The sequence below is a fragment of the Camelus ferus genome, chromosome X, assembly GCF_009834535.1.
Source record: "Camelus ferus isolate YT-003-E chromosome X, BCGSAC_Cfer_1.0, whole genome shotgun sequence".
NCBI lineage: Eukaryota > Metazoa > Chordata > Mammalia > Artiodactyla > Camelidae > Camelus > Camelus ferus.
The window spans coordinates 41,838,745-41,862,874 of record NC_045732.1 but is presented as its reverse complement, the minus strand read 5'-3'; the positions used below and the strand labels follow the sequence as shown (position 1 = coordinate 41,862,874).

The 24,130-nt window shown below is 50.6% G+C and overlaps 2 protein-coding genes across 11 annotated transcripts in view; both read right to left on the bottom strand.

The window, feature by feature from the left end:
* The window catches only part of KDM5C (lysine demethylase 5C), a 30,574-nt gene extending 24,056 nt beyond the window's left edge, over positions 1–6,518 (bottom strand). For 2 of the 8 annotated variants that reach the window (XM_032475741.1, XM_032475747.1), the window contains exons 1-2: positions 5,834–6,510; positions 1,897–1,974 (exon numbers count right to left, since the gene is read on the bottom strand). In XM_032475741.1, coding sequence (XP_032331632.1) covers positions 1,897–1,974; positions 5,834–5,983 — 228 coding nt within the window. In that variant the 5' untranslated portion in view covers positions 5,984–6,510. Of the gene's footprint in view, positions 1–1,896; positions 1,975–5,833 lie in introns of all 8 variants that reach the window. The other 6 variants (XM_032475743.1, XM_032475748.1, XM_032475749.1 and 3 more) reach the window with 5 other exon arrangements.
* Positions 6,519–13,389: 6,871 nt separating this feature from the next.
* IQSEC2 (IQ motif and Sec7 domain ArfGEF 2) overlaps positions 13,390–24,130 on the bottom strand; it is a 51,536-nt gene continuing 40,795 nt past the window's right edge. For all 3 annotated transcript variants that reach the window (XM_032476045.1, XM_032476047.1, XM_032476044.1), the window contains 7 exons: positions 22,248–22,387; positions 21,353–21,478; positions 19,371–19,470; positions 18,634–18,795; positions 16,837–17,010; positions 16,313–16,362; positions 13,390–15,710 (listed from right to left, as the gene is read on the bottom strand). In XM_032476045.1, the coding sequence (XP_032331936.1) occupies positions 14,745–15,710; positions 16,313–16,362; positions 16,837–17,010; positions 18,634–18,795; positions 19,371–19,470; positions 21,353–21,478; positions 22,248–22,387 (1,718 nt within the window). In that variant the 3' untranslated portion in view covers positions 13,390–14,744. The remainder of the gene's footprint in view (positions 15,711–16,312; positions 16,363–16,836; positions 17,011–18,633; positions 18,796–19,370; positions 19,471–21,352; positions 21,479–22,247; positions 22,388–24,130) is intronic.

The following is a 24,130-nucleotide window of genomic DNA, read 5'->3' as shown; positions in this document are numbered from 1 at the left end:
TCAGGTAACTTAAGTTTTTGCTTTTCCTCAGCTAATGATTTGCTGTATAGTCTTGAGCAAATCAGTTCTACTCTCTGGATTCCCATTTTTTTTATTATAAGGGACATAAAATAACTGCTTGTCTACTTACTCCAGAAGAGTAGACTTATGAAAGGAACAGTGAAGGCTCTTTGGAAACTCCAGAATTGTACCTAAGCTCTAGACATGTTTCAGAGAATGAAGGCTCCAAAAGAGAACATTCACCTCTTCATATGCACCATGAACTTGTTCCATGGTGGCTGAAGGGTAAGAGTGCATGCTAAAGAAAGAATGGCCTAAAGAACTAAGAGATGGTATACCAAAGCAGCATTGGTACCTGGCCTAACCAGGACCCAACATGGGCCAAAGATCCTAGGCACAAGGCATGTACCATGCTTTCCTGAAATCTCAGCGACCCAAGAAGGGCTCTCCAAGGCCCCCAGGTCTATAACCACCTCACCCTAGTCAGAGGGCCTAGCTCTAGGGAGAACTAGGTAAGTCATTACCATTCATTACCTCACTCTGATCCCATTAAGGGGAAAAGGGTCAGTTCTTTCATAGATGAAGAAATCAAGGTCTATTTGTGAAAAGAAACATCCTATGGCTCTGAGAACCCTTAAGGGGCCAGGAACCCTACTCCCTCCATCTCAACCTCTTAGCTTTCCAACCTTGGCCTCATCCCTGCCTCTACCCCTCATAAGCCAGCACAATCCCTCTAGAAAATCTGCCCCTGTCCCATGGTAGGCGACACCTTGCCCTAGCTATACCCTCAAAAGACCTGGTCAGATCCACTTCTCCAAGGAACTTATAACTCCTGTAAGAGATGATTTTTGTCCCAACCAAAATAGCACCGAAAGTGACTCTAGAACAGTGACTCTCAGTAAGGGGCGATTTTGCCCTCCAGGGGACATTTAGCAATGCCTGGAGACATTTTTGGTTGCCATAACTGGGAGAAGGTACTACTGGTATTTAATGGGTAGAGGCCAGGGATGCTGACAAACATCCTACAATGCATATGACAGCCCTCCATGACAGAAAATTATCTGACCCAAAATGTCAATAGTCCCAAGGTGGAGGAACTATGGTCTAGAAGACAGGTAAGGTTTTAGGTTACGGGTACTCAGTTGGACATAATAGTCACCCCTGTAACCCCCAGACATCTAGTAAGGTTTGTGGATACATAATAATGAGGCAGAGGCATACTTCTTACCTACATCTTCCATGGAAAACTCCAGGACTTTACCTGGAACCAGCTTAAGGGCATCTACTCTCATTACCCTGGGGCATTCTTAAGCCCTTAGTGGAGAACCTTACCTTAACCATGCAAAAGGCCTGGACTTCCTGAACAGAACATAAGGGAGAGGGAAAACCCTACCTGCCTGACCCCCTCGTCGAAGTTTGTAACCATTCCAGCTTCCCACAGACCAGTTCTTGTGTTGTTCCCACCCATCCACCTCACCTCCCACCTTACGAAGCACCATGAAAGGAAGGCAGGAAGCACAGGGCTGTAGATGAATTGGATAGATGAGGCCACATTCAGCTGACCAAGCAAGAAAGGGTCTCAGCCAGCCCCATGTTTCTTTTTTGCTGACCCAAGTAGGGTAGGTTAGTTGACAGGGGAGCTTCAGAAGTAGCAAAACTTTGTGGAAAAGGGACATCCCCAACCTTGGACTATCATATCAGGGATGCTAAATGCCCTTGCTCTTGGTTATATTCAGAGCTCTAAAGCTTCCTCCATGTCCTCCAGGCAATTTCACAGAAGAGAGAATAAAGGCCTAGTTAGGTAAAGTACCTTCACTAGAGAAGGTATGAGGGAAATGGGATCAGAGCTCAGGTACCCATTCTCCCAACCCCGCCACCAGCTGCTAGCCTTCTCACCTCTAGTTCATTCAGCCTCTGGATTCGAGGAGTAAACCTGAAGTTGTCCACTTCTACAGCAAAGGGTGGCTGCCAGTCCTGAGTGGGTACAAAGGGGAAAGGGAGTTGGGTTATTCCAGCATAGTGCAAGACTAGAGGGCACCAAAAGTAGCTCAGCACCCACTCACGCCTTCCCAGACCTCTAGCCACCCCAGACCTTTTACTCTGGCAAACACACAACTCACAACAGGGCTTTAGCAGCCCCTCAAGTCCACACCCAACACCCCATGCACATACCCTGGGAAATGTCTCCTGAGTCCCTCCCAACAGTACAGTGCTAGAATTTTCAGAAATAGAGAGATGGGGCCCAAAACAGTTGATCCCAAACTCTCCCTACGCCCATATTAACCCCTCGTCCCCAAGGCATGTGATGTGCTGTAGGTCACGTGTCTGGAAGTACTGGAAAGCACACAGGATCTGGAATCAGAAGACCTGGATTCATGTTTTAGCTCCACTACTAACTAGCTATGGGATTTTACCTTCCTGAACTTGTTTTCTCATCTGTAAGGTGGGAATATAAACTACTGCCCTGACTTCCTCATAAGACTAATATGGAAAATCAAACTGGTTTTCAAATGAAAATGTTATTCAAAGGAATCATCATTAAGACTTGACATCTAAGGCTGACCCCACTACCTAATACACATGCAGGGTAGCTCAGCTCCAATTCTGGCAGGATTTAAAGGTTTGGGCCTTTAATGTCCTCACAGTTTTTTAAAGCTTGAGACAGACACTGCAGGGAAGAGCAACGAACAAGGAGCAAGAATCTGCACCACTCACCTGGTCAGAAAGGCTTCCTGTGGGTCCTCTTTCAAACACCTGCCCAGTACAGGAAGAGGCAGGGGAGGAAGCAGGGGGACAGGGTCCTAAGTGCTGGGATGCCCCACTGACTGTGGTAGCAAAGATTAGGAGGATTTGGGGAGGAGGAGGGAAGTCAGGGAAAGATAATAAAAGTAGGGGAGACTCTGCCCTGCCAAGTTGGACACTATTGTGTCCTGCCCAAAGGGCAGCTGTGAAGAGCCTCCTCCCCAATTTCCCCCACCCTCAACCTCCCATGCAGTCCTCTCCTCCCCAGAGCCCTGGCTCTTGCTGGGGTGGTGAAAAGAACCTCGGGCAACCTAGACCAGTGCCCTCATTTACCTAATGAGGAAAGTGAGGCCCAGAGAAGAAATGTGATTTCTCCAAAATCACATGCTGAGTTAGTGGCAGAGCCAAGACCAGAACCCCTGTCTCCTAACCTCCAGTCCAAGGCTCTCTACACTACACAGGGATACCAGTGTTCACACACACAGCACACATGCATACATATGGAAAAGGGGGAGGGAGACAGTAAAAGAGAAGAAAGAGCCGTTGAACTCTTATGCTCACATACTTTTAGAAAATGGGCCAGAGAATTTACACTTGCATGTATACACACCTCCCACCCCCATACCCCCAAAGAAGGTAGCAAACACATGGGACTCAGTGAAGCAAGGGAAAAAAAAAAAAAAAGACTAAAATAATATGGCTCAAGCCCAGACAAGTTCCCCATGCCCTCTTGCCTCCCATCAGTAGGGAACTCCCCTCAGCGCAGGTAACCCAGGTAGAAAGGTGCTCAAACCCCAAACTCCAGGCACCCTATTTCCTGATGAATCAAGTTCTAGATAAGAGTAAGTGCAACATCAAGCAACCAGACAGAAAATGGCAGAACTCGAATCCTCAAGCAGGAGCTGTGGATGCAACAGATAGCTGGAGAAGGTCCAACAAACCTCCCTACCTGGCTCTCCCTGGGACCTACAAGCTCCCTCATCCTGTCTTTAGCCCATCAGTATTGTCAGGATGGTGATAAAAAGGTTGGTTACCTGATGCAAGAACCAAGGCCCTACCAAGCTCCCCAGAGTCTACTCCAGGATACCAACACTCTCCTACCTCTCATCTTCCCCAAGAGTAGCAGTTACCTGTCTAACAATTCAGAACCCAAATCGCCCTTCCCCTGTCGTTCCCCAGGCAAACCTTCAATTTCCAAGTTCCCACCCTGGGAACCCAAGCACCACTCAGCTGAGTGCTTTAAAATCCAGCCAGAAGTCCTGGCTGCCTAAAAGTGGCTTGGGAGCAACCCTACAGGAGGGAAAAACAGAACAAAACCAGAGAGAGCCAGGTCTTGGATCGGAGGAAAGCATGCTGTTGGGGTAGAAAAGCATAACAAAGGACAGCCCCCTGCAGGTCACACACACGCACACGCACACACACACACCAGGGACATGTCATATTTCCCACTCTTGGTCCCCCAAGGAAGGGTAACAATACCTGGACAAAGCCAGCCTGCCTAGAGAAGTCCAAGATAGAAAAATGGAACAGATAGAAAATTCAAGCCTTAACTACCCCCCTATGTCAGATATGCCTCTTTCCCACAGGCCTGCAGGTTCACTTCAGGGAGTGCCTCCTCGAGGTCACCCAGGACTCCAGCCTCTCCTCTCTACTAGCCCTCCTGATCTCTCACTACTCACTGCCACTCCCTCACCATGGACAAGGATACCTCAGAGATCTGTGGCCAAGCTCCAACAAGGAAGAAATTAGCTTACCCAACACCTCCCAGAGGATCCATTTGAAACCAGCCTAGATCTATGGCTGGGCACCAGAAAGCACCAAGTTGAACAAGGAGGCCTGTGGTGCCCTCCTCAGGTGGCAGAGAGGTTTCCCATCCGGTTTCAGCCAAAGACACCCACTCAAAAATACCCGGTTCCAGACAAAGTCATTTCCTGCGAAATCCCAAGTGGTGACTGAAGAATACATACCATCATTTCTCCTCCATGCTAGCAAGGTGGCAGCCTATCCTAGACTTTGGGGGACTTCTGGCCTGAAACCAGGCCTAGGAGCAAAGATATGTCCTTTTATCGCTGACCTCTGGGAATCAAGGGTTCCAAAGGAGGCGGACTTCCACTGGTCCATTCTGTTTCTGGGAGTCCAAGAATATCCTATCCTCTGGGACCTCCTACATCCCAGGACAGATGAGAGTACAAACCTTCTAAGAAGAACTAATGCCCCACCTCAAGCTGGCTGGTCAGACTCTCCACAAAAGTCAAACCTGGGGACTGATGTGCAGGAAAGGTCCAGATATTGCCTTCAACAGGAAAAGAAGGGACAATCCCTGAACCCATCTCAGGGGAGCCAAATGGAGAGCATTCCCTGTGAGACTGATTTCCTTACTGGTCTACCAGCCTAGAATATTATCATAAATGGATTGGCCTGGCAGGGTGTGAGTAAATATGAGTCAACCCACATAGGAGCAAACCAATGGCCACATCAACCTTCACAGTCACAATAATTACCATTTATCTAGTGCCTATTACACACTGACGCTACCTATTTTAATTCTTGAAATAACCACACATGGGACCCATTTCACGGGCTCAGAGAGATTACGTTACTTGTCCAAGGTCATGCAGCTGGTAAGCCGCAGAATGGAGTTTTGAACTCAGGTCTGTCTCCCTGTGAGAACTGTGATCTTTCCACTACACCACACTGCCTGCCTTAAGAAAAGAGATGCCAGTAAATGGGAGAAAAGCCTCATTTAGTGCAGCCTTAACCTAGGTGGTGCGGGGTAACCAAGAGATGTGCGGGTTGCCTCCCTGTGAACTCTCCCCGGGCCACTAGGCATCCCTGTATTGAATCTTAGTAGGAGTGATTCTGAAGGGCGGGGTGGGAGTGGGGGGTGGGTCTCCGACCTGGGGCCCTCACAGCACGAAAGGACCCCTGGCCCCAGCACCCTTTCTCCGACCCACGTCGCATCCACAACGGTCCCAGCCACCCCCATTTCTCCACACACCTCAAGCTGCCCTCCGCCCCAGACTTCTCCGCCGGCTATCCCAGTTATTCATCCCCGGCCTGGTCGCCAGAGACCACCGGCCCAGAGCCTTACCGCGGGTGGGCGGATCTTGCAAATGCCTGACTTCTCGGCGATGGGCCTGATTTTCGCGATGTAGCCAAGAGGGTCTCGGAACTCAGCCCAGCTAGGCTCGAACACCGGGCACTCCGGCGGCGGTAGAAAGTCGTCGGACCCTGGCTCCATGGTGGGCCCTATGACTGGAGGGCTCGGACCGCCCTTAAGGACTCATGGCGGACGCCGCTGTGTGAAGCCGAGGCACTGCTCGGAGACTAGGCCCTAAGCGGGGCGGCCGCCGCCCGCCGGGGGCCCAGGGGGCGTGTAGCTGCCGCGCTCCGAGAGGCTCAGGCTGACGCTACTGCTTCCGCCTCTTCGTCCCGCTCCGTTCCTTCCAAACTCTGCCGCTGCCTCCCAACTACCGCAGCGTTCACCACCAGAGTTACCTCCCAGCCGCCGCGGCCTTCATCGCCGCCGCCGCCATCTTGGTTTGTCAGCGTCTCCCCCTCCCCTCACCACAACAAACCGGATCCCTCCGCGGGGTGTCCCTCCGAGCCTCGTATACCTTGCGTGAGGCCAGGCCCTAGGAAACCTTCATCCCGTGGGGACTGAGCTGAATCCGCAGGCGTGGGTTCCCTATCAGGAAGCAAGAACTCAAAAGTGCCTCCCAGACGGAGAGCAAATAGTCCGCCTCAGCGGCGGAGGAAGAAAGTTGTAAATAAATATCGGATCCTCTTTCCGGATGGAGCGGCGGTGCACGTTTAAAGGCCAGTGGTGCGCATGCGCGGTATGAGACAGACCGGAAGAGGAGCTGGCGTCGGTGGGTGGTGGGCCCGAACTGGCACCCCCTAGATGACCTCAGCCCTAGCGCGAGCCCCGCCCCAACATGCTCTCGGTCTCCCGAGTCTTTCCGGTGTGGGCCACAGCAGGCAGCTTCGGGTGTCTGATTGCAAGGAACCCTTTCTGCCGGCCCGCAGGTTGGGAGAGACTGTGTTCAGAGTTCCCAGCGCTAGGCGCAGACACTTCTGAGGCTTTGAAAGAAGGAAGCTGGGAGGCTGCTCCCTCCCCGGTGATTGTGGATATTTAAAATCCTGGGTCCTGAGAAGAGGAAGGAAATACTTATTTTGTCCAAGGTGTCGCATAGAAGCCTCTCAGAGTTGGGGCTTACCCGCAAAGAGTCATCTTGTTAGCATTTTAATGAACACTTCTAACTGTTCTCTATGCACTTTTATCGTGTCTATATTTGTGGCATGTACCCCTACAAAATAAGCCCGAGTGTGTTTGTGTATTTTTTTTTAACTATCGGATTTTAGCAACAGCATATTTATCGCTACCAGTGCGCACCGCATGAGTCACCTACTGTTTGCCCATTTGTGAACCTCCAGTGTTTCAAATATTTGTGTACGTGGATTGTATTTATTGTGTACAGCCTCTGTCATGCATTTGAGTACCTTTATGTGTACATCTGCTCCTGTTGTATGCATGCTTGTGAGCAGTTTCTGAACAAGTTTATTGCAACTATGAGTATCAAATCAGTACTTTTAACCATACAGCAGGCATCTTCTGCATTTGAGGATCATCTAAGTTATTCATCATTGTGGGCCCACTGCATACAGTTTGAACACCTACTGTGCACATATTAAAGTACTTATGTACATGCTGATTAAGTACTTATTTTGTGTTCCCTCATCAGACTGAGTTCTTTAAGGACAGGGACCATGTGGCCATATACATCCTTAGCACTTGGCATGGTAAGCAGTAAATTAATATTGAGTAAACAAATGAAAAATGAATGTATATTTTTGAGCAGCCTTAGTATATATTGACTGAAAATAATATATACTCTTTGCAAACATTTCCCATGCATATTAACCATCTGCGGTAAGCTTGACTATGTTTGAAAGGTGGAGAGTGTCGTTCCTTCATTCAGTTAACTATTCCTAATCACATACCAGTGATTAGGTGGCCCAGTGGTATCCCAATTAGGTATATCATTCTACCTACTTCAGGATTGAGCTAAGGACAACCTCTCTGAGGGAGCAGGCAACACCAGTAGGAGCTCACACCCTGGGGTCAGACAGGCCTGACTTCTAGTCCCCCAGCTCTGCCATTTTCTAGTTATGTGACCTTGGGTAAGTCCCAACTTCTGAAACTGAATAATGTTGTATGGGAATGGTAATACCTACCTTGCAGGATTGTTGTACAGTACCTGGCACATAGAAGGCCCTCAGTATCTGTTAACTGTTATTTTTGAGAGTAAATAAACAAAATGTCCACAGGGAACTATATTCAGTATCTTGTAATAACCTTTAATGAAAAAGAATATGAAAACGAATATATGTACATATATGTATGACTGGGACATCATGCTGTACTCCAGCAACTGACACATTGTAACTGACTATACTTCAAATAAACAAACAAACAAAATGTCAAAACTCATTAAGAATCACAATGATCAGTACATATATGTAAACTAAAAAAATGTGCAGTATACTGTATATATGTATTTACATGCAATTTAAGGTATATGTGTAGTCAAGCTGTAATAATTCTACCTAATAAAACTGGGAAAGGTTAAAAAAAAAAACTCATTAAGAATCTCCTGTGTGCCAGGCTTTGTGCCTAGTGATTTCAGAATTTTTTTATCACCTGAATCCTTAGGTTGCCTTGAATGTTTGGAATCTTTGTCCCTACTTGGCTTGTGAGGAAACCTGTCCCAAGCAATACAAATAGTAAGTGACATCTCCTTTCTAGTTTTCTGGGTGTCAGAGGAAACCTCAGCCCCTCTCCACCAGAAACACAGGCCCATGACCCAACTGAACAACTGTCTGGACGGGAAGCAGAAAGCTAGGCAAGGTGATGCTGATAATAGGAAAATCACCACCCTCTCACATGTATAAGCATCTAACAGCCCACATAGCTCTTTCATACCAATTATTTCCCTTAATCTTTGCAACAGTCTTGGGAAAGATGTAGGTCAATTTACCCATTCTGTAGATGCGGAACCAAATTCCAGAAAGATTAAACATGGGAAGTTGCTAACTCCTGGTCAAGTGCTCTTCCTATTATCTGCTCCCACCAGTAATAGAATTAGGCAGGAGAAGGGTGAGGAGCCTAAAGAAGATAAGAGAATATGCCAAATCTCAGGCTGAAGGAAGTTGGGCCTTTTCATCTGGATGCAGCTCAGTGAAGAGCAAAGAGTATGAATTAGGAGTCAGGAGACCAGGTTTGGGATCTTGGCTTAGCCTAGCCTTCCCATAGCCTTCTCTGAGGTCTAGCCCAGACACCACCCCCACCACCCTGGAAGGGCAAATGGAAATTGCATAGAATCTTTAAAGCCAGTCAAATCCAATTCATTCATTCATATACATTAATTAAATTCTTACTATGCACCAGGTAATTTTCTGGGCCCTGGGACTATAATGGTGACAGACATGGTCCCTGCTTTCCTGCAGCTGACATTCACTCCCTGAGATCTACCAAGTACCTTCATAAGCCTTGATTTTCTCATTTATCCAATGAGGCCATATAATCCCTTCCTCACAGAGCAGTTATAAAAATTACAGATAATGGTGACCACCATTCATCAAAGGCCAGGTGCTACAAAATAGGTATTGTTATCCCTGTTTTACAGATGAGACCGAAGCTCAGAGAAGTATAAACTTACTCAAGTCACATGGCTAGTAAGTGGCAGAACCAGAGTTCAAACCCAGGTCTGTCTGACTGTTGTACAATTCTGCCTGTAGAAGTATCAGATGGTGTCCCCCACACCTCCAACCACAGTAAGGTGCTTAGGAAGTGGGTTCCTTTCTCAACCCTTGGCTCTTGCTGGGAACCAGCCAGAGTCTGAGCACTGCAGGGTTAAGAATTGGGAAGCAGCAGAGAGCTCACCCTGGACTAGGGGCTGAGTTGGCCTCACCCACCCACCTGGGAGAGAGGATTTGGCAAGAAACTTTACAGAGCAGTGACTGGAAGACTCAGCTGGGCTCACAACCACACTCACCCTATCCATGTTTTCTGAATGAACTGGATGAGAGTGCCTTTTTTGATTTGTAAAATAGGGTCCTTTCCAGTTCTGAAGTAGGTATGAGCTGTGAGTTCTAATTCGTAAATAGCTCTGGAATTTAGCCCCTCCTCCATATGCCTTTTTCTAATCTGTTCATCATGAGAACCATTTACTATCTCTAGCCTGGATTATTAAAAGAGCCTCCTCAAGAGATCAAGGTGTCTGTGTGAATTCATATATATATATATATATATATGCATATTATGTGCTTAATACATAGACATAACAATAAAATAGTATGTTCAAAATAATGATAATTCCAAATGAATTATAATAGGAGTGGATTATAACTCATTGAGTAAAATAAAAATCCATGACTCCACACTGATATAAATAAAATGAGGAAAACGGGAAAGCTCTTCCTTGAAAGAATGATGGAGTTAGAAAATCATCAATAGATGCTCAAACTTTTTCCAAATAAAAAAGCTAACCCTTAAAACATAGCTATAACACCTAGTGCCCAAATCTTGGTTCCTAAATGCCATTTTCAACCAAAAAGAACCAGAGCTCCTTGGAAAAAGTGGCTGATTCTAGGGCTGGGGCAGGGAAAGTACAAGTGAGGCCTGGCTCATCTTGTAGTGCCAGAAAACAAGAGAGCACTCAAGGAAGGATGGAGACCTGCCAAAAGGACACAGGAGCCAGCTTGGAGGGCCTCTTGCTGGCCAAATCTGGGGCATTTTGAACATCAAAATAAAGAAGGATATTAATGTGTTATAACCCTTTGAATACAGAAGACACCACAGGTCCATGAGAATATAAATAAATAAACCTAGGAGAAGGGAAAGCTCTCCCTTGCCCTGGAAAGCCAACTAATCCATGTTAAAAGAGTGATGGCATTTGACAATCAGCATTTGACAACCTCCAGAATACTCAAGTGAATGCTAAAACTGGTGGGTGAAAGTTTGAGGAGTAACAGGATAGTTACATAATTTCAAGGCATCTCTCAAGGTACTTATTAATTACGAACAGAAAAATAATAACTTTACAGTGGACACACTCGTAGCCCAATGTGTCACCTGGTGTTTCTTTAGCTCCTACCGAGGCCAGCCGGCCGGGCTGAGAAAATCTGTTGGCAACAGAGGAATGAGGCTCTGTGGATGGCCCTCCTCTGCTTTGGGATGTGCCGTGCCCACCACCTGGGCTGCCCTCTCCCACTCCTTTCTCATTATTCCACTAACATGACATACTCGCACCCCTTTGCATATGCTGCTCCCTCTGCCAAATGCCCTTCTTTACCAGGCTAATTCTTTCTCACCCTTCAAGACTCAGTGAAAGGAGCAGTTCCAGAAGTGCTTCCCTGACCCCCACCCCTACCCCTGCCCGAAGTTGGAGTTTCTGTTTCTTTGTGCCCCCTCACATGCTGTGCTTCCTTCTGGGCATGTGCTTATTATGTTGTATTGACATTATCCCCTCCAGGCTGTCCTACTTCTGAAAGTCTTGTCCTGCACTGTCCAAAATGGTTATCACTGTCCACATGTGGCTAGTGAAACTGAAATGGAAAAATCCAGTTCCTCTGTTGCAACCAGTGACATTTCAAATGCTCCACAGCCACATGTGGCTAGGCATCACCGTACTGAACAGCACAGGTAGACGACATTTCCATCATCCCAGACAGACGAACAGGACAACACCGGTCTAGGATAAGAACTCTGTGAGATTCTAGGAACTTTGTCTTTTGTTATGCATTGTCCCTCCTCATCCATATCCCCAAAGAGATTGGCAATAGAACCTTTGAGGACAGCCAAAGAGCTTCTTGTCTTCAGGTGTCCAGAGAAATGGGGAGGTGAGGAGCCAAACACCCCTCCACAGTCCGGACGGTGAGCCTCCAGGGAGGAGGAGGGGGTAGAGCAGGAGGGGGTCCTTGAAGCCCATCTCACAAGAGTGAGAAAACCTGCGTCAGCAATGGTGGGGGAAGCACATCTGTCAGAGGGGAAGACATGGGTAAAATGCTGAATTTGGAAATTATGCACAGGTCTTTTCAGGGAATGATGAGTGGAGAGCCAAAGCGTGGGAGAGAAACGAGAGTTCAGAGTATCCAGATCAGCTGGGGCAAAACGGTTGAGGACTTCCAACATCAAGACAAGGAGTTTGCACTTGTTTCTGCAGGTGACCGAGAACAGCTGACTGTGTGTCTGGCAGGGGGTAGGCATTTCACGCGCATTTCTTAACAACTGCCCTGCAAGATGATTATTCCTATTTTATAGGTGAAAGACCAGGCTCTGAGAGACAAGGTGACTTGCCAAAGGCAACCTGGTCAAGTCTGACTGAGCCAGGATTTGAGTGCTAAAAAGATGAGCTCTGGGAAGACAAAACCCAGCAGCAAGCTGAAGGTGGGAGAAGTGGGAACAACCAAAGGCAGTCCAGCTTGGTGGATCAGGGGAGAAACAAAAAAAATGCTGATTGGACTTGACTCCAGACCAAATACTTAGATGGCCCCAGCTGCTGCTTTTGCCTAAATGTGGGTATGAGAAAGAAAACAAAGATGTTGATCCAAGCTACTAGAGTGGGGCCATCCAAACCGCTCCTTCTTAGAAGCCATTCCAGACTCTAAGAAGATCCCCCCAAATATTTCCTGACTGCTGCTCCTGGGGACCCTGATGACCCTAACCGAGAGCCAATGACCCCCATTCCTCCTAGGCTCTGCTGAGACCCAGGTCCTGATCAGTGGTGCTGGAAACATGTCCATTTCATAGGGATGCAGTTTGGGGGACAGGAAAAGGGCCTGGCCTAGAAGTTAGGACCTCCCCCTGCCCCACCCTGACTTATTGCATGACCTTGGGAAAGACATTTCCCCTCTCTGGGGCCTAACTCATCCTCTGGAAACTTTAGGGAATGCACCTATTTGTTATCTAACACCCCAAGATACACACAGAACTCTTATAACACACGTTTTCCAGCCCCTGGCTTCCTGGCCCAGATCGCCCCTCACCACACACACACACACACACACACACACACACACACACACACACACCCTTAAGGACAAAAATGTGGCCAGCCATGGGGAGAGACGGGAGGGCTCCAGGGCAAAGCCAGGCCAGCGATAGGAAGGGTGAGACTAGATCCCACAAGAGTAGACAAAGTATCCAACCTGTGAAGGGAAGAGAAGGGTACCAACTTGCTGAGCACCTATTCCACACTGGCTGCTAGATATCTGTCACCTCACACCATCATCACAACCCCATGTGGCAATGGCTTATCACCCCAAGTTTTAAACTCAGGAAACGGAGACTCAGAGCGGGTGCCTTTTCCGAGGGCAACTAGGAAGGGAAAAGCCCAGAATTTGAACTGGATCTCCCAAGCCCAGACCCTTGCCACTGTCACGCAGATTGTTAACAAAACGAGACAGGAAAACCTCCCTCACCCACACCTCCCACCCAACCAAAGCCTCTCACCCACCCAGGTGCCTGAGTTTCCACCATCAGTGACTCACCTCCCTGAGCTAAGGCCTCTCTCTCCCCTCCCTCCCCGGGGCTCCACTGTGAGGAAGGGGGCGCAAGGAGGAGGCAGAGGCGGGAGGTGAGCACAAGGTCTTTTATGAGGCATCAAATATACATTCTTATATACAAGGAGGAAAAAAGACAATGCCTAAACCCCAGCTCCTCTCCATACAGCCCCTCCCTCTGCTGCCCTCCCCCGCCCCCAAGCCCCGGGGTCCCTGGGCCTTCAGACAGCCAGGGTCTATCTGTCTGTCTGTCTGTACTGCAGCTCATGGTGGAGAAGGGAGAGGGTGGCAGGAGCTGAGAAAGGAGCTGGCTATGTGGGGCAAGAAGAGGAGCTGGGGCTTGTAAAAAATATATTTATAATAAATAAACAGGGCTGTAAAGGGGCTGGGGAGGCAGCGGAGAGTTTGACAGACAGAAGGACTCAGGCATCCTGGCTCCCAGCCCCCGCTCTGATGGCTTCAATCTCTGTCTCAGGAAGGACATCCTGGGCTCATGGCGGCCCTCTGGGAGCCCCTCTCCCCAGGGCCGATGCTGGGTGCCCTGCCCCAGCGAGGTGTGTGTGGGCGATATCTGTAAAGTGCATCGTCTTCAGCTGTAGGTGGGGTAGGTGTGAGGGCATGGGGAGGGGCATGCAATATGGGTGAGTGAGGACAGTGCCCTTCTCATCCCAGACCTGAGCCCCCTGCCCCAAATCTGTCTGGATTTTGATCAGGATAAACACGTTGCAAGGACAGGCAAGGTCATGAAGCTGAAGAGGTCTGGGCTTGGGGCCCACTGGAGAGAGGGCAGCAATTGGTTCCGAAGAGGAAGGACTGCCTCACCTGGGGACCAGCATCAGTGGGGGCCCACCCACTGAGGGTGCTGACAACTCCACGTCCTCCAGCAGGCAGAGAGACACCTGGAGGTGTGTTGCCAGGCCCTGAGGTCAGAGAGAGGGCCCAGCCAGCTGAGGTTTGGCCACAACACTACAGAGCTCCCTCCTAGCCTCATGAGGCCTGAGGCTCCCTGGGGAAGCCTTCGCCCTCTTGGCTCCTGACACCTGCCCTTCCCTACCAGCCCAAGCTGACAGGAGCTCACACTGGCCTGGAGGTCTGAGGACACCCAACTAGACCTCCAGGGAGAGGCGTAGGGGAGAGGATGAAGAGGGGGAAAAAAGAGGCCGAGGATCTCTGAAGGGTCCTCACCACTCCGCAGAGCTCAAGAGCCCTGCATACAGGCTTCATGTGGCAAGGAGCTTTGCTCAAATCTGGAAGGAAACCCCATGGAGACGGCTGGGGCTTTAGAGGAGGGGTCCCGAGGCAGGGAGGAAGTGGGGAGGAGGACATTTCTATGTGTATATATATTTTGGAAAAACTGAGGAGGCAGAGAGGGTGTGAGGCCCCTCTCCTGTGGCTTCCCCAGACCTCCCTAGTCCCCAGCTCGCTCGCTCCATTCATCAGACCACGGTGCTGATCCGGCTTGGCTTGGCCTTGGGGTTTGCAGTGGGGGGATTGGCCGTGCCAGGGGGCCCAGAGGCGTGCAGTGGGCCGTGGGGGGAAGTGGGCGGCAGGGGCGAGTGCGGGGTGTGGGGTGAGGGTGGGGGTAGGGGTGGGTAGGAGGGGTGGGGTGGGATGGGTGAGTGCGGTGACAATGGTGACTGGGGGTGGTGGGGGTGGGAGTAGGAGCTCCCTGGTGGCCGGGATCCAGGGCCCCCAGCGGCCCCCGCTGCTGGCATCATCTGTGGGTGGTGGCTGAAGATGAAGTGCTTGGGGCCCTGTTTGTGGGCTGGAGGGTGCTGGGGGGCAGGACTGTACAGGGGCAATGGGGAAGTGGGCTGGTGCAGAGGGTGGCGGCCATGGGGAGCAAACTGGGGGTGTCCTCCAGCCCCCCGTCTGGGAGCTCTGCCTGGCCGGCCCAAGGTATAGTGCTGGGGGCCCGGGACTGGGCCGTGGGCATGGAAGTGGCGATGTGGCCCCACAGGAGGAGCCGAGGCAGGAGGTGGGGGGATGGAGCCCAGCTGTGGCAGGGGCGGGGGCTGCTGAGGTGGTGGGGGGAGAGGGGGTTGCTGGGGCGGGAGGTAGGGTGGTGGGGCAGGGCCTGGTCCTTGGCAATACTGGGCATGCAGGGCCTGGAGCTTGGACTGCCCATCAGGTAGCACCCCCAGGCCACCGTGGCTGTGACCATGGTGGTGGTGGTGGTGGTGGTGGTGGGTGGAAGAAGCAGAAGAAGAGGAGGCAGAGGCCTGGCCTGTTGGCGGTGGTGGCATCTGGAAGGGCCCCTTGCCCCGCTTGCTTCCAAATAGGGAGCCCAGGAAGGATGAGGAGTTGGAGACGGGCCTCTGGCTCTTGTACTCCTCTGGCGGCGGGGGTGGGGGCGGAGGTGGCATCCTCTGATGAGGGCGTGGACTGCTAATAACAGACCCCTGGAAGGGGGGAGGGGGGGAAGTCAGGCTGGTCTCCAGGTCCTAAACCCCCAACCCTCAACTCCACCCGGTCCCTGAGGGCTGGAGCTGGGGAGACAGGACCCCCCATGGCATAATGAAAACCAAGTCACAGTCCTGTACTTGTACATGGAGCACCCCAGCTTGCAGAGCTCTGCGGTCACATCCACTATCTCATCTGAGCCTCAGCTGGGTGAGGAAGAATTAGCAGTACCTCCTCCTCATCCCCATTTGGCAGGCAGGGAGTATGTTAGGCCCAGAGGGACAGAGTGACTTGCTCCGGCTCAAAGAGCAGCCCTGGGAGGTAAGAGCTTCTCTTGGCCCAACTCCAAGGGCACCACTACTTGGAGTCGGCCCTGGGGTTGAGAGGGGGCTTGGGAGAGTGGAAGACAGACTGAGAGACAGGCAGAGTGAGGACAGACAGAGTTGAGGACAGATGGAGAGAGTGGTTGGCTGGGAGAGGCAGCCGCAGGGTTCCCGGCAGGGAAGAGGGGGAAGCAACAGGTCCCCTCCTCCTCTGGGGCTCCACGGGAGGCGGGGCAGGGCTCATGCAGAGGATGAGTGGGGCAGGAGCCGGCACTTACTTCGATGGTGCTGTCCAGCGATCCCACGCTGTTACGCCGCCCCCGCTTCCCTGCACCCACAAGCAAGGAGCCCAGCGTCAGAGCAGCAACCCCCCCTCCCCACCCTGCTGGGCTCCAGAGCTGGGCACCAGGTCTGGGCCCCTCCCGGGGACAGACACCCCTATTCCCTTTCCCCCGTTGAAGAGGGGGAGGTGGGGAGGAGGAGAGGTGGAAAAGGAGGAGCGAGAGGAGGAAAAGATGGAGAAGGAGGAGAGGTGGTACCAGAGAGACAGAAGAGGAAAGAGAGGAGAGGTGGAGCTGCAAGAGAGAGGGGGGCTAAGGCTGTGGCCCGACTTCACACTCCCTGGCCCAAACCCTGGGCTCCGCCTGTTCTGACCCGGCTCCCAGGCCCCAGGGCTCTGGATGAAGGCAGGGTGCGTGCACGTGTGGCGGGTGCGAGGAAGGCTGGCAGTCAGTGATAGGAGGCAAAGAGGACACCCAGTCCCACGGCTCCCCAGCCAGGGCAGGGGTCCCGGAAGACTTGCCTGCATCTGAGAGGTCTCTCAGGGAACTGCTGAGGGCGCCCCGTTTGAGCCCATCGCCTGCCCCATACGTGTCCTCCAGGCTGCTTCGGGCCAGCGTGCCGTTCACTGAGTCCTTGGCCCCTCCAGGCTGCGAGGCATTCGGCCGCATCATACCCTTCTGCTTCTCCAGCTCCGCTGGGTGGCAGTGAAGGAGACGGGGAGAGACGGTCAGGAACAGGCGTGAGGCCCCGCAACTGACTCCAGCCCTCCATGGGCCCCCCCTCTTCTCGCCCACTCTGTCCTCAGGCCTCCTGCTTCACCCCCTGGATAGCTAGCACATTTCCCCCAAACCTCTGCTCCATCTCCTAAGCCCTGCAGTGCCCAGCCCTTCTTAAGCCACCTCTTCAGGCTCAGGCTTCTCTGGTCTTCTCTCTGTCCCTCTCCAAGCCTGCTCCTCCTGCTCCTCTCCCCTTGCTTCTCCCCTCCCCTGCCTGGTCTCCCAAGCCACCCCTCCCTGCCTTTGAAAACAGAGCTTTACAGCGGCTGCTTTGTTCCCAGAAGGGGCAGGGAGACCCTCTGAGCCTGTGGCGAAGGGCACTCATTGCAGAGCCCGCTCAGTTCTCAGATACCTTGCTCCAGAGCAGAGGGCTCCTGGAAGGACAGGAGCAGGAAACCAACGGGAATCGAGTCCTCTATTAGAGGCCAGTAGTATGCTGGCTGCTATGCGTACTTGGTCTCTCTCAGTCCTCACACCAGTTCACAGTATTAGCAGCCACAGTTTTCAGAGGAAGAAACTGAGAATCCAAGAAGTCATAGAGCTCACCCTGGGTCATACAGCTGGAAATGGGGGAGCCGACATTCTGGAAGCAGGTCTGCCTGAGTCCAGAGTCTGTGCTCTCTGGCCTTCCACCCCCACCTCCCTGTGGAGGTCACGGAGACTTCTGGTCATCGCCCTCCCTTCATCCTGGCATGCACACCCCTCTCTCTGAATGTCCCCAGGGTCTCAAGGATCTGGTGAACTGAATGAGCGACGCTGCCTTGCTGAGGAGTTAGCATACACCCTGGAACTCTGAAGGTCTCACCAAGGAGCCGTCCGCCGCCTCTGTCTGTCTGTCTGTCTCTCTGTCTGCCTGTCTCTTTCTCCTTAACACCATGTTACTTAACTGTGACTGCTTAGCCTGGAGAACAGAAAGCTTGGGGGGTGTTGAGAGGAATGAGAGGTAATCACTCTTTTTCATTATATAGGATCAAAATGACTTGATGTGGCCCCAGGGGGCTGGGAGGAAGGGTCCCCAGGACTTAGCTCAGGAACTGGAACATGGGGAGGGGAGAGGAGAGACGGGGAAGGGGAGTAACTTTTTTGGATGCCTTGGGTGTTCAACAGTGATGTCCTATGAACATGGGGGACACATCTTCACCTTATCTCATTGAATCTCCAACTCTGTGAAGGAGATTTCACCATCCCAATTTCACGTATGAAGAAACTGGGGCTCAGAGAGTCAGGCAACTCACCCCAGTTTACCCAGATAATAAGTAGCAGAGTTGGGATCTGAAACTAGAGTCCTCCAATACCCTGATTCTTCTCCCTGCTGCCTTTCAATAAAAGGAAGAGTTGGCTCATAATTAGGGCTTGGAATAATAATCTGAGGTTAAGAGGTAATGAGCCTCTTGTCACTGAAGGTATCCAAGCAGAGGCTGAAGGGTTCCTGGAATGAAGGTAGGAAGTTTGGACATGCTAACCCTCAACTCTGAGCTCCTCAGAGGACAGGATTCTTAGTGTCCACAAGGCACTGTATCAGATGTGGCTGGGCTACTCACACTCCACGCGGTATTTCTCCATCTCCTGCACCTCAGCGATGGACTCGCGCAGGTCGGATGTGAAGCGCAGCCGGTCCTGGAGGCTGGGGGCGTTGAAGATGATGAGGACTTTGCGCTCCCCACCAGGGACTGCAGATAGCAACTTGATCCCAAATTGGTAATCTGTGGGGAAAGGGGAGATCGGGCACCTCTGTCAGGACTGAAGCAAGGTGGCCCACATGTGAAATAATTTTTCTGATGTCCAACTCTGATCCAGCCTCTTCTCTGCACGAGCATCACTGGTGGCTCCCCTTTGCTCCAAAGCTCCCAGACTCCTGGTAGTCTTGGCCCTGGTACTCCCTATACTCTGGGACATCGAGGCAAACTGAACTCTGGCTGCTCTCTAGAACCCTTTCCTTCATGCCTCTGCCTCTACTCACATTGCTTCTGCCACCCAGAAGGCCACCCATCAAAGCTCCTCTGGCTCAGTCCTTCAACGTGCAGTGTGATCACCATCTCTTTGGACCACCAGAAAACATACACGCCACAGTTCTCTGTGAGACCATGAGCTCCCCAGGGCACAGACCCAAGTCACACTCCACCCTGGCCTGCCTTGTATCCCAGGACCAAGTAGGTGCTTCGGAGACCTTAGCCCAGTTGTAAAGGAGTCCCAAAACTGGAGGTTGGTGTGGACGAAGGATGAGCATGGGGGCCATGGAAAAGACTCTTGGGATGCTGGGATCGAAGAAGGGACTCACATGAATTCTGGAAGAGCTGCATGTGCATTTCCACGAGGGGAAAGGACTGACGGAAGCTGTACGTCACCAAGATCTTCTTCTTCTGGAAAATTTTGGTGACCTTTGGCAGGGGTAGGAAAAAGACAAGAGGCAGGGTTTGGGGTGGGGAATTTCCATATGTCAATTTCTTGTCGCTGCCCTCCCCACCCACTGCCACTAACAGACATATACACACAAACACAAATACCCACAAGTTGGGGAGAACTGAAGCTTTCGGAGCAGAACAAGAGAGACAGGAGAAAATGTAAGTTCCTGATACAATGACGAGGCACAACAGGCACTGATGAGTTTTTTTTGTTTTGTTTTGTTTTGTTTACAGGAAGTAACTGAATGCTGCTCCCTCCAGGAAGCCTGTTCTAACACCTCACACGGATTCCCCCGCCCCCCATTTTCCGAGCTTCCAGAGTGCAGGATCAATGCCTTTCACCAATAGGCTTTAGGAGGGCACTCTGAGTGTGTGGTTGCCCTGCCAGACTGGGAGCGCCGTGAGGAGTCTGGTTTTCCATCTTGCCCACTTCTACCAGACCCAGCATACTTTAGCACACTTTAGCAATCTCCAAGAAACCGATGTAGACCTTGGACAACCCAAGGTCTTTATCAAGTATGTGGGTGCTCTGGACTCAGCTAACATCGGTTGCAAACACCTCAGACAATCTGCAAGTGGCATTTGAAAGCACATTATTTGAGTTCAGGATGGTTACAGGACATAGTTGTGTGAAGCATTTTTTTAGCCCTTCGGACTATGAACTCCCCAAGACCGAGGACTGAGTTTCCCTCATCTCTGTGGACCTAGTACCTAGCATTTGGGCTGGACACTCACAGGTGTAGGTGCATGATGGGCAGTGAAATGTTTACTCAGCACCTGTGTGGGCCAGACCCTTCTCTGGGTTAGGCTAGTCCACATCTGATTTCTTATCCCCATGACAACCCTGAGATGGGGATTAGCTCCACTTCACAGAGGAGGAAATGAAGGCTCAGAGAGGGCATTGGAGGGGTTTTATCTCAAGCAGCAGTTCTCAACCAGGGGTGACTCTGTGTGCCCCCCCCTAGCAGAGGGGGGCATTTAGCAATGTCTGGAGACATTTTGAGTTGAAGGAGTGATACTGGTATCTAGTAGGTAGAGACCAAGGATGCTGCTAAACATGCCACAATGCACAAGACAGCTCCCACGACAAAGTCTTTTCTGCCCCAAATGTCAATAACACCGAGGTTGAGAGACCTGCTCTAAAGGAGAGAAGACCAAGGGAGGACAGGTCACTGTCCTCAAATCCCTGAGAAGCTATCTCAGAGCAGAAGGAGAACACTTATCCTCTGTGATCCCAAGTGTTGAGTGGAGACTGTTGGAGGAAACTCATTGAGAGACAGATTCTATTAATCAGAGCTGCCCGACCAGGAAACTGGCTGCCTTGGAGGAAGGCAGCCGTCTGTGCCTGCACTCCTGCAAGCAAAGGGCCATGCAGGAAGCTGGCTCTTTCCCTGGATAAGAGGCTGGACAGGAGACCCCGAACTTCCCTTCCCACCTGCTGAGTCCTAATAAGAGTCCCACTTGAAAAGACACATGTCTACATGGGTGATGAGCTCAGTTTTAAGAATCACTTCAAGCATCCCAACCACCAGAAGGCTGCAGACCGACCCCAGGGTCACAGGTTCACCTTCCTCCAGCCAACCCTCTGAGCTATTGAGGTGGGCAGGGCCATTTCTACCACTTCCTAGATTGTAAATCTGGCATCTGACCCCACCGTCTGTACATTTTCTGCACCCGTGTGGCTGCCACTACCTTCAGATGGATACTCCAAATGGTGAAGGAGGGCAGAGGTGCCCAGATGACATGGCAGAGCTCCTCATCTGCCACGCCTCCACCCACCAATGTTAACTTGGTTCACACCAGACCCAGGGTCCCAGTGCACCACCACCCCTCAGTCTCCCTGCCATAGTGCTCATACCACAAGGAGATCATTGAAGAGGAAGACCTCCCGCTGATGTAACCCTAGCCTCTGAGGGCGGTTTGGATCTGGCACCTCATAGAGCTGGCAGCAGCAAACCAGTCGACGGTGAGGAAGAGACAGGACCTAGATAGGCATGAAGAAATAGGTGTCAGCCAGGCCAGCCCACCAGCTTCAGGCATCTTAATACTAACAGCAAGAGGAAGTTTACCTCTGGTACATATCACTGTCACTCTGACACAAGAAGTCTAAGCAACTAAGGTCGAGGCTTATCTTTGTCCCTGCGGCTCCCTCTGTCTGGAATGCCTTCTCTGTATGGCCACATGCCACCCCTCCTCCAAATTCCAGTTCCAGCGATCTCTCTTCTAAGAAGCCATTCCTGATCCCCCTGGGCTGAAAATGACCTCTCCCTCCCATGTCCTCCTCTGAATAAACCTAACTATAAGGCAGAATATTGTGTCTTTGTCTGACCACCCCACTCCCCCATCTGTGAGTGCTCCCAAGGACAGAGACCACATCTAATTCATATCTGTGTCCCTGGTACCCATGGAAATGCAGAGTTCAGTGGAAAGGCATCCACAAACATCTGTTGACTAAAAGACTAGAATGTGTTCTTGGCTCCGGTCATCAGCTAACTATTATCTTGGCTGCTTACTTGGGATGGAAAGACCAAACCAGAGGTGGGAAGGATGCTAATATTTATTCAGCACCCACAATGTGCTTTGCCATGAGCCAGATGCATTCCCATAGAGCGTCTCACTCAACCTGTACCACAACCCCTGAGCAACGCAGCACACCCACTCCATTTGGCAGTTGAGGGGAGCCCAGGGCTCAGAGAGGGGGCATGGACTCACCACCCAAATCCTGCCCCTCTGCAGCCTCCTGAGACACTTACTGGTTTCTTGCCCACAATCATGCGCTCCACGGCCTGCACCTGGGACACATGGTCATCGTTGGTCCGCAGTTCACGCCCTTGGATGCGCTGGTAAATGCCCACCAGGAGGTCTCGGGGGATGTCTTCACCATTGTCAACCCCTGGATGGAGGGAATAAACAGGGATATATAGCATAAATGTGGGGAGTGGGTGGTAGGGATTCTCCACAACACCTCACACCCAGGTGTGGGCTCTAACAATGGCCAGGAATGGAGGGAGTGGGCACCCTTGGTCCCTTGGTCAGGATCAGACTAGGAAAGGTGCCTTCAACAAGACAGCCAGTTGCTTTCTTCCCCAGTGTGGGGATTTTGTCTAAACAATTCAGAGCATACTGCGATTTAAAAAATCAGGTACTTTTCTTTTGTTTTTGCCTTTTCTAATTAGCAAAAATAATGTTAAGTGATAATATCCAGTGTTAGTAAGAGTTCAGGGAAGCAGCCATATCTACAAACACAACTGTAGTTTGGCAAGCCTAAATATTCAGTGATTCCTCTTCTAGGAATCTGCCCTAAAGAATTACTCAGAAATATGTGCAAAGATCTATGTATGAGTGCTGCTTATGAGAAAAATTGGAAACAACCTAAGTTCTAATAGAGGATTAGTTGAGCAAAGCTGCGTACATCCATGTAATAAAGTAGTTTACAGCTATGGACACCTAGACGTTTACCAAATAATCGTGAGAAAATTCCTGTAGCAAGTTAAGCGAAAAGAGCAGGATGATAAATTGCATGTACAGCATGATTTTTAACTGTATAAAAAGTTACATATACCTAGGAAAAGAGACTAGAATACACCAACATATCAACCATGGTTGCCTCTAGGGGGCAGAATTTGGGCTGGTTAAAATTTTTTTAATAATATTCTATCTTTCCAAAATTTCTGGAATGAGCAGGTATTGGCTTCATTTGTTTGCTTATTTATTTAATAATTGGAAGGGGAAAAGATATACACAAATACAAACATGGATATAAAATACATATATGTATACGTGTGCATATCTTTATGTATCTGTATACACAGAGAGAGACAGAGAGGGAGGGGGTGAGATGGGGAGAGAAGAAGGAAGAATGTATGAAATGAATGAATGAACGAATGAATGACTAATGGCAGGATTCTGAGAGACAGCTCCAGATGGCCTCTGATCTGTCGAACTCCCTCCTCCCAAGTCTATCATCCTTCTCCATTCCTGTCTACTGAGTGAAACCCACTCACTCTTCTCCAAACCTTCTGCTAGAGAAAATGTTTTCTCCTTTGGAAATGTCGTGCCTCCTCCTTAGACACCAGGTGCTAAAGGAACAGCCTTCATCGCACTGCCTTTTCGCCTCAGCTGCCAGAGAGCTTAAAGCCCAGTCGTGCACACCCCGACAGTCAGCAAATTTGTCTTGTCTGTTTGTTTTTCCTCAATTATAGTTCCCTCTTTCATTTCTATTTAAATAATCCTAACATCTGTGCCATTTTTAGCAGGCTGCTCTTTGGTGAGAGGCAGGGCTTGACATCAGTACAATAAGCTGAGAAAAAAGGTCAAGGTGAAATCTTTCATCTAGCACTCAAGACCCTCCTAGACTGGTTTCAACTGACCTTACCCACTGGATGGTCCACCGCCTCTCCACTGTTCTCCAAACAACTTTATGTTTTCTTATCTCTGTGCCTCTGTTATTCCTACTGCTAGGTAAGCCTCCTCTATTACCATTCCGTCACATTCTCTGTGTCAAGACCTACCTTAAAATGAAAATACTGCTTTCTTCAGGCAGCACATTGGAAGTGGGTTCTCCCTCCCCTGAGCTCTGACCGTACCTTTGGCCCTGCTGGTATTGCAGTTCGCTTCCTGTCTTGTGCTGGGTGTC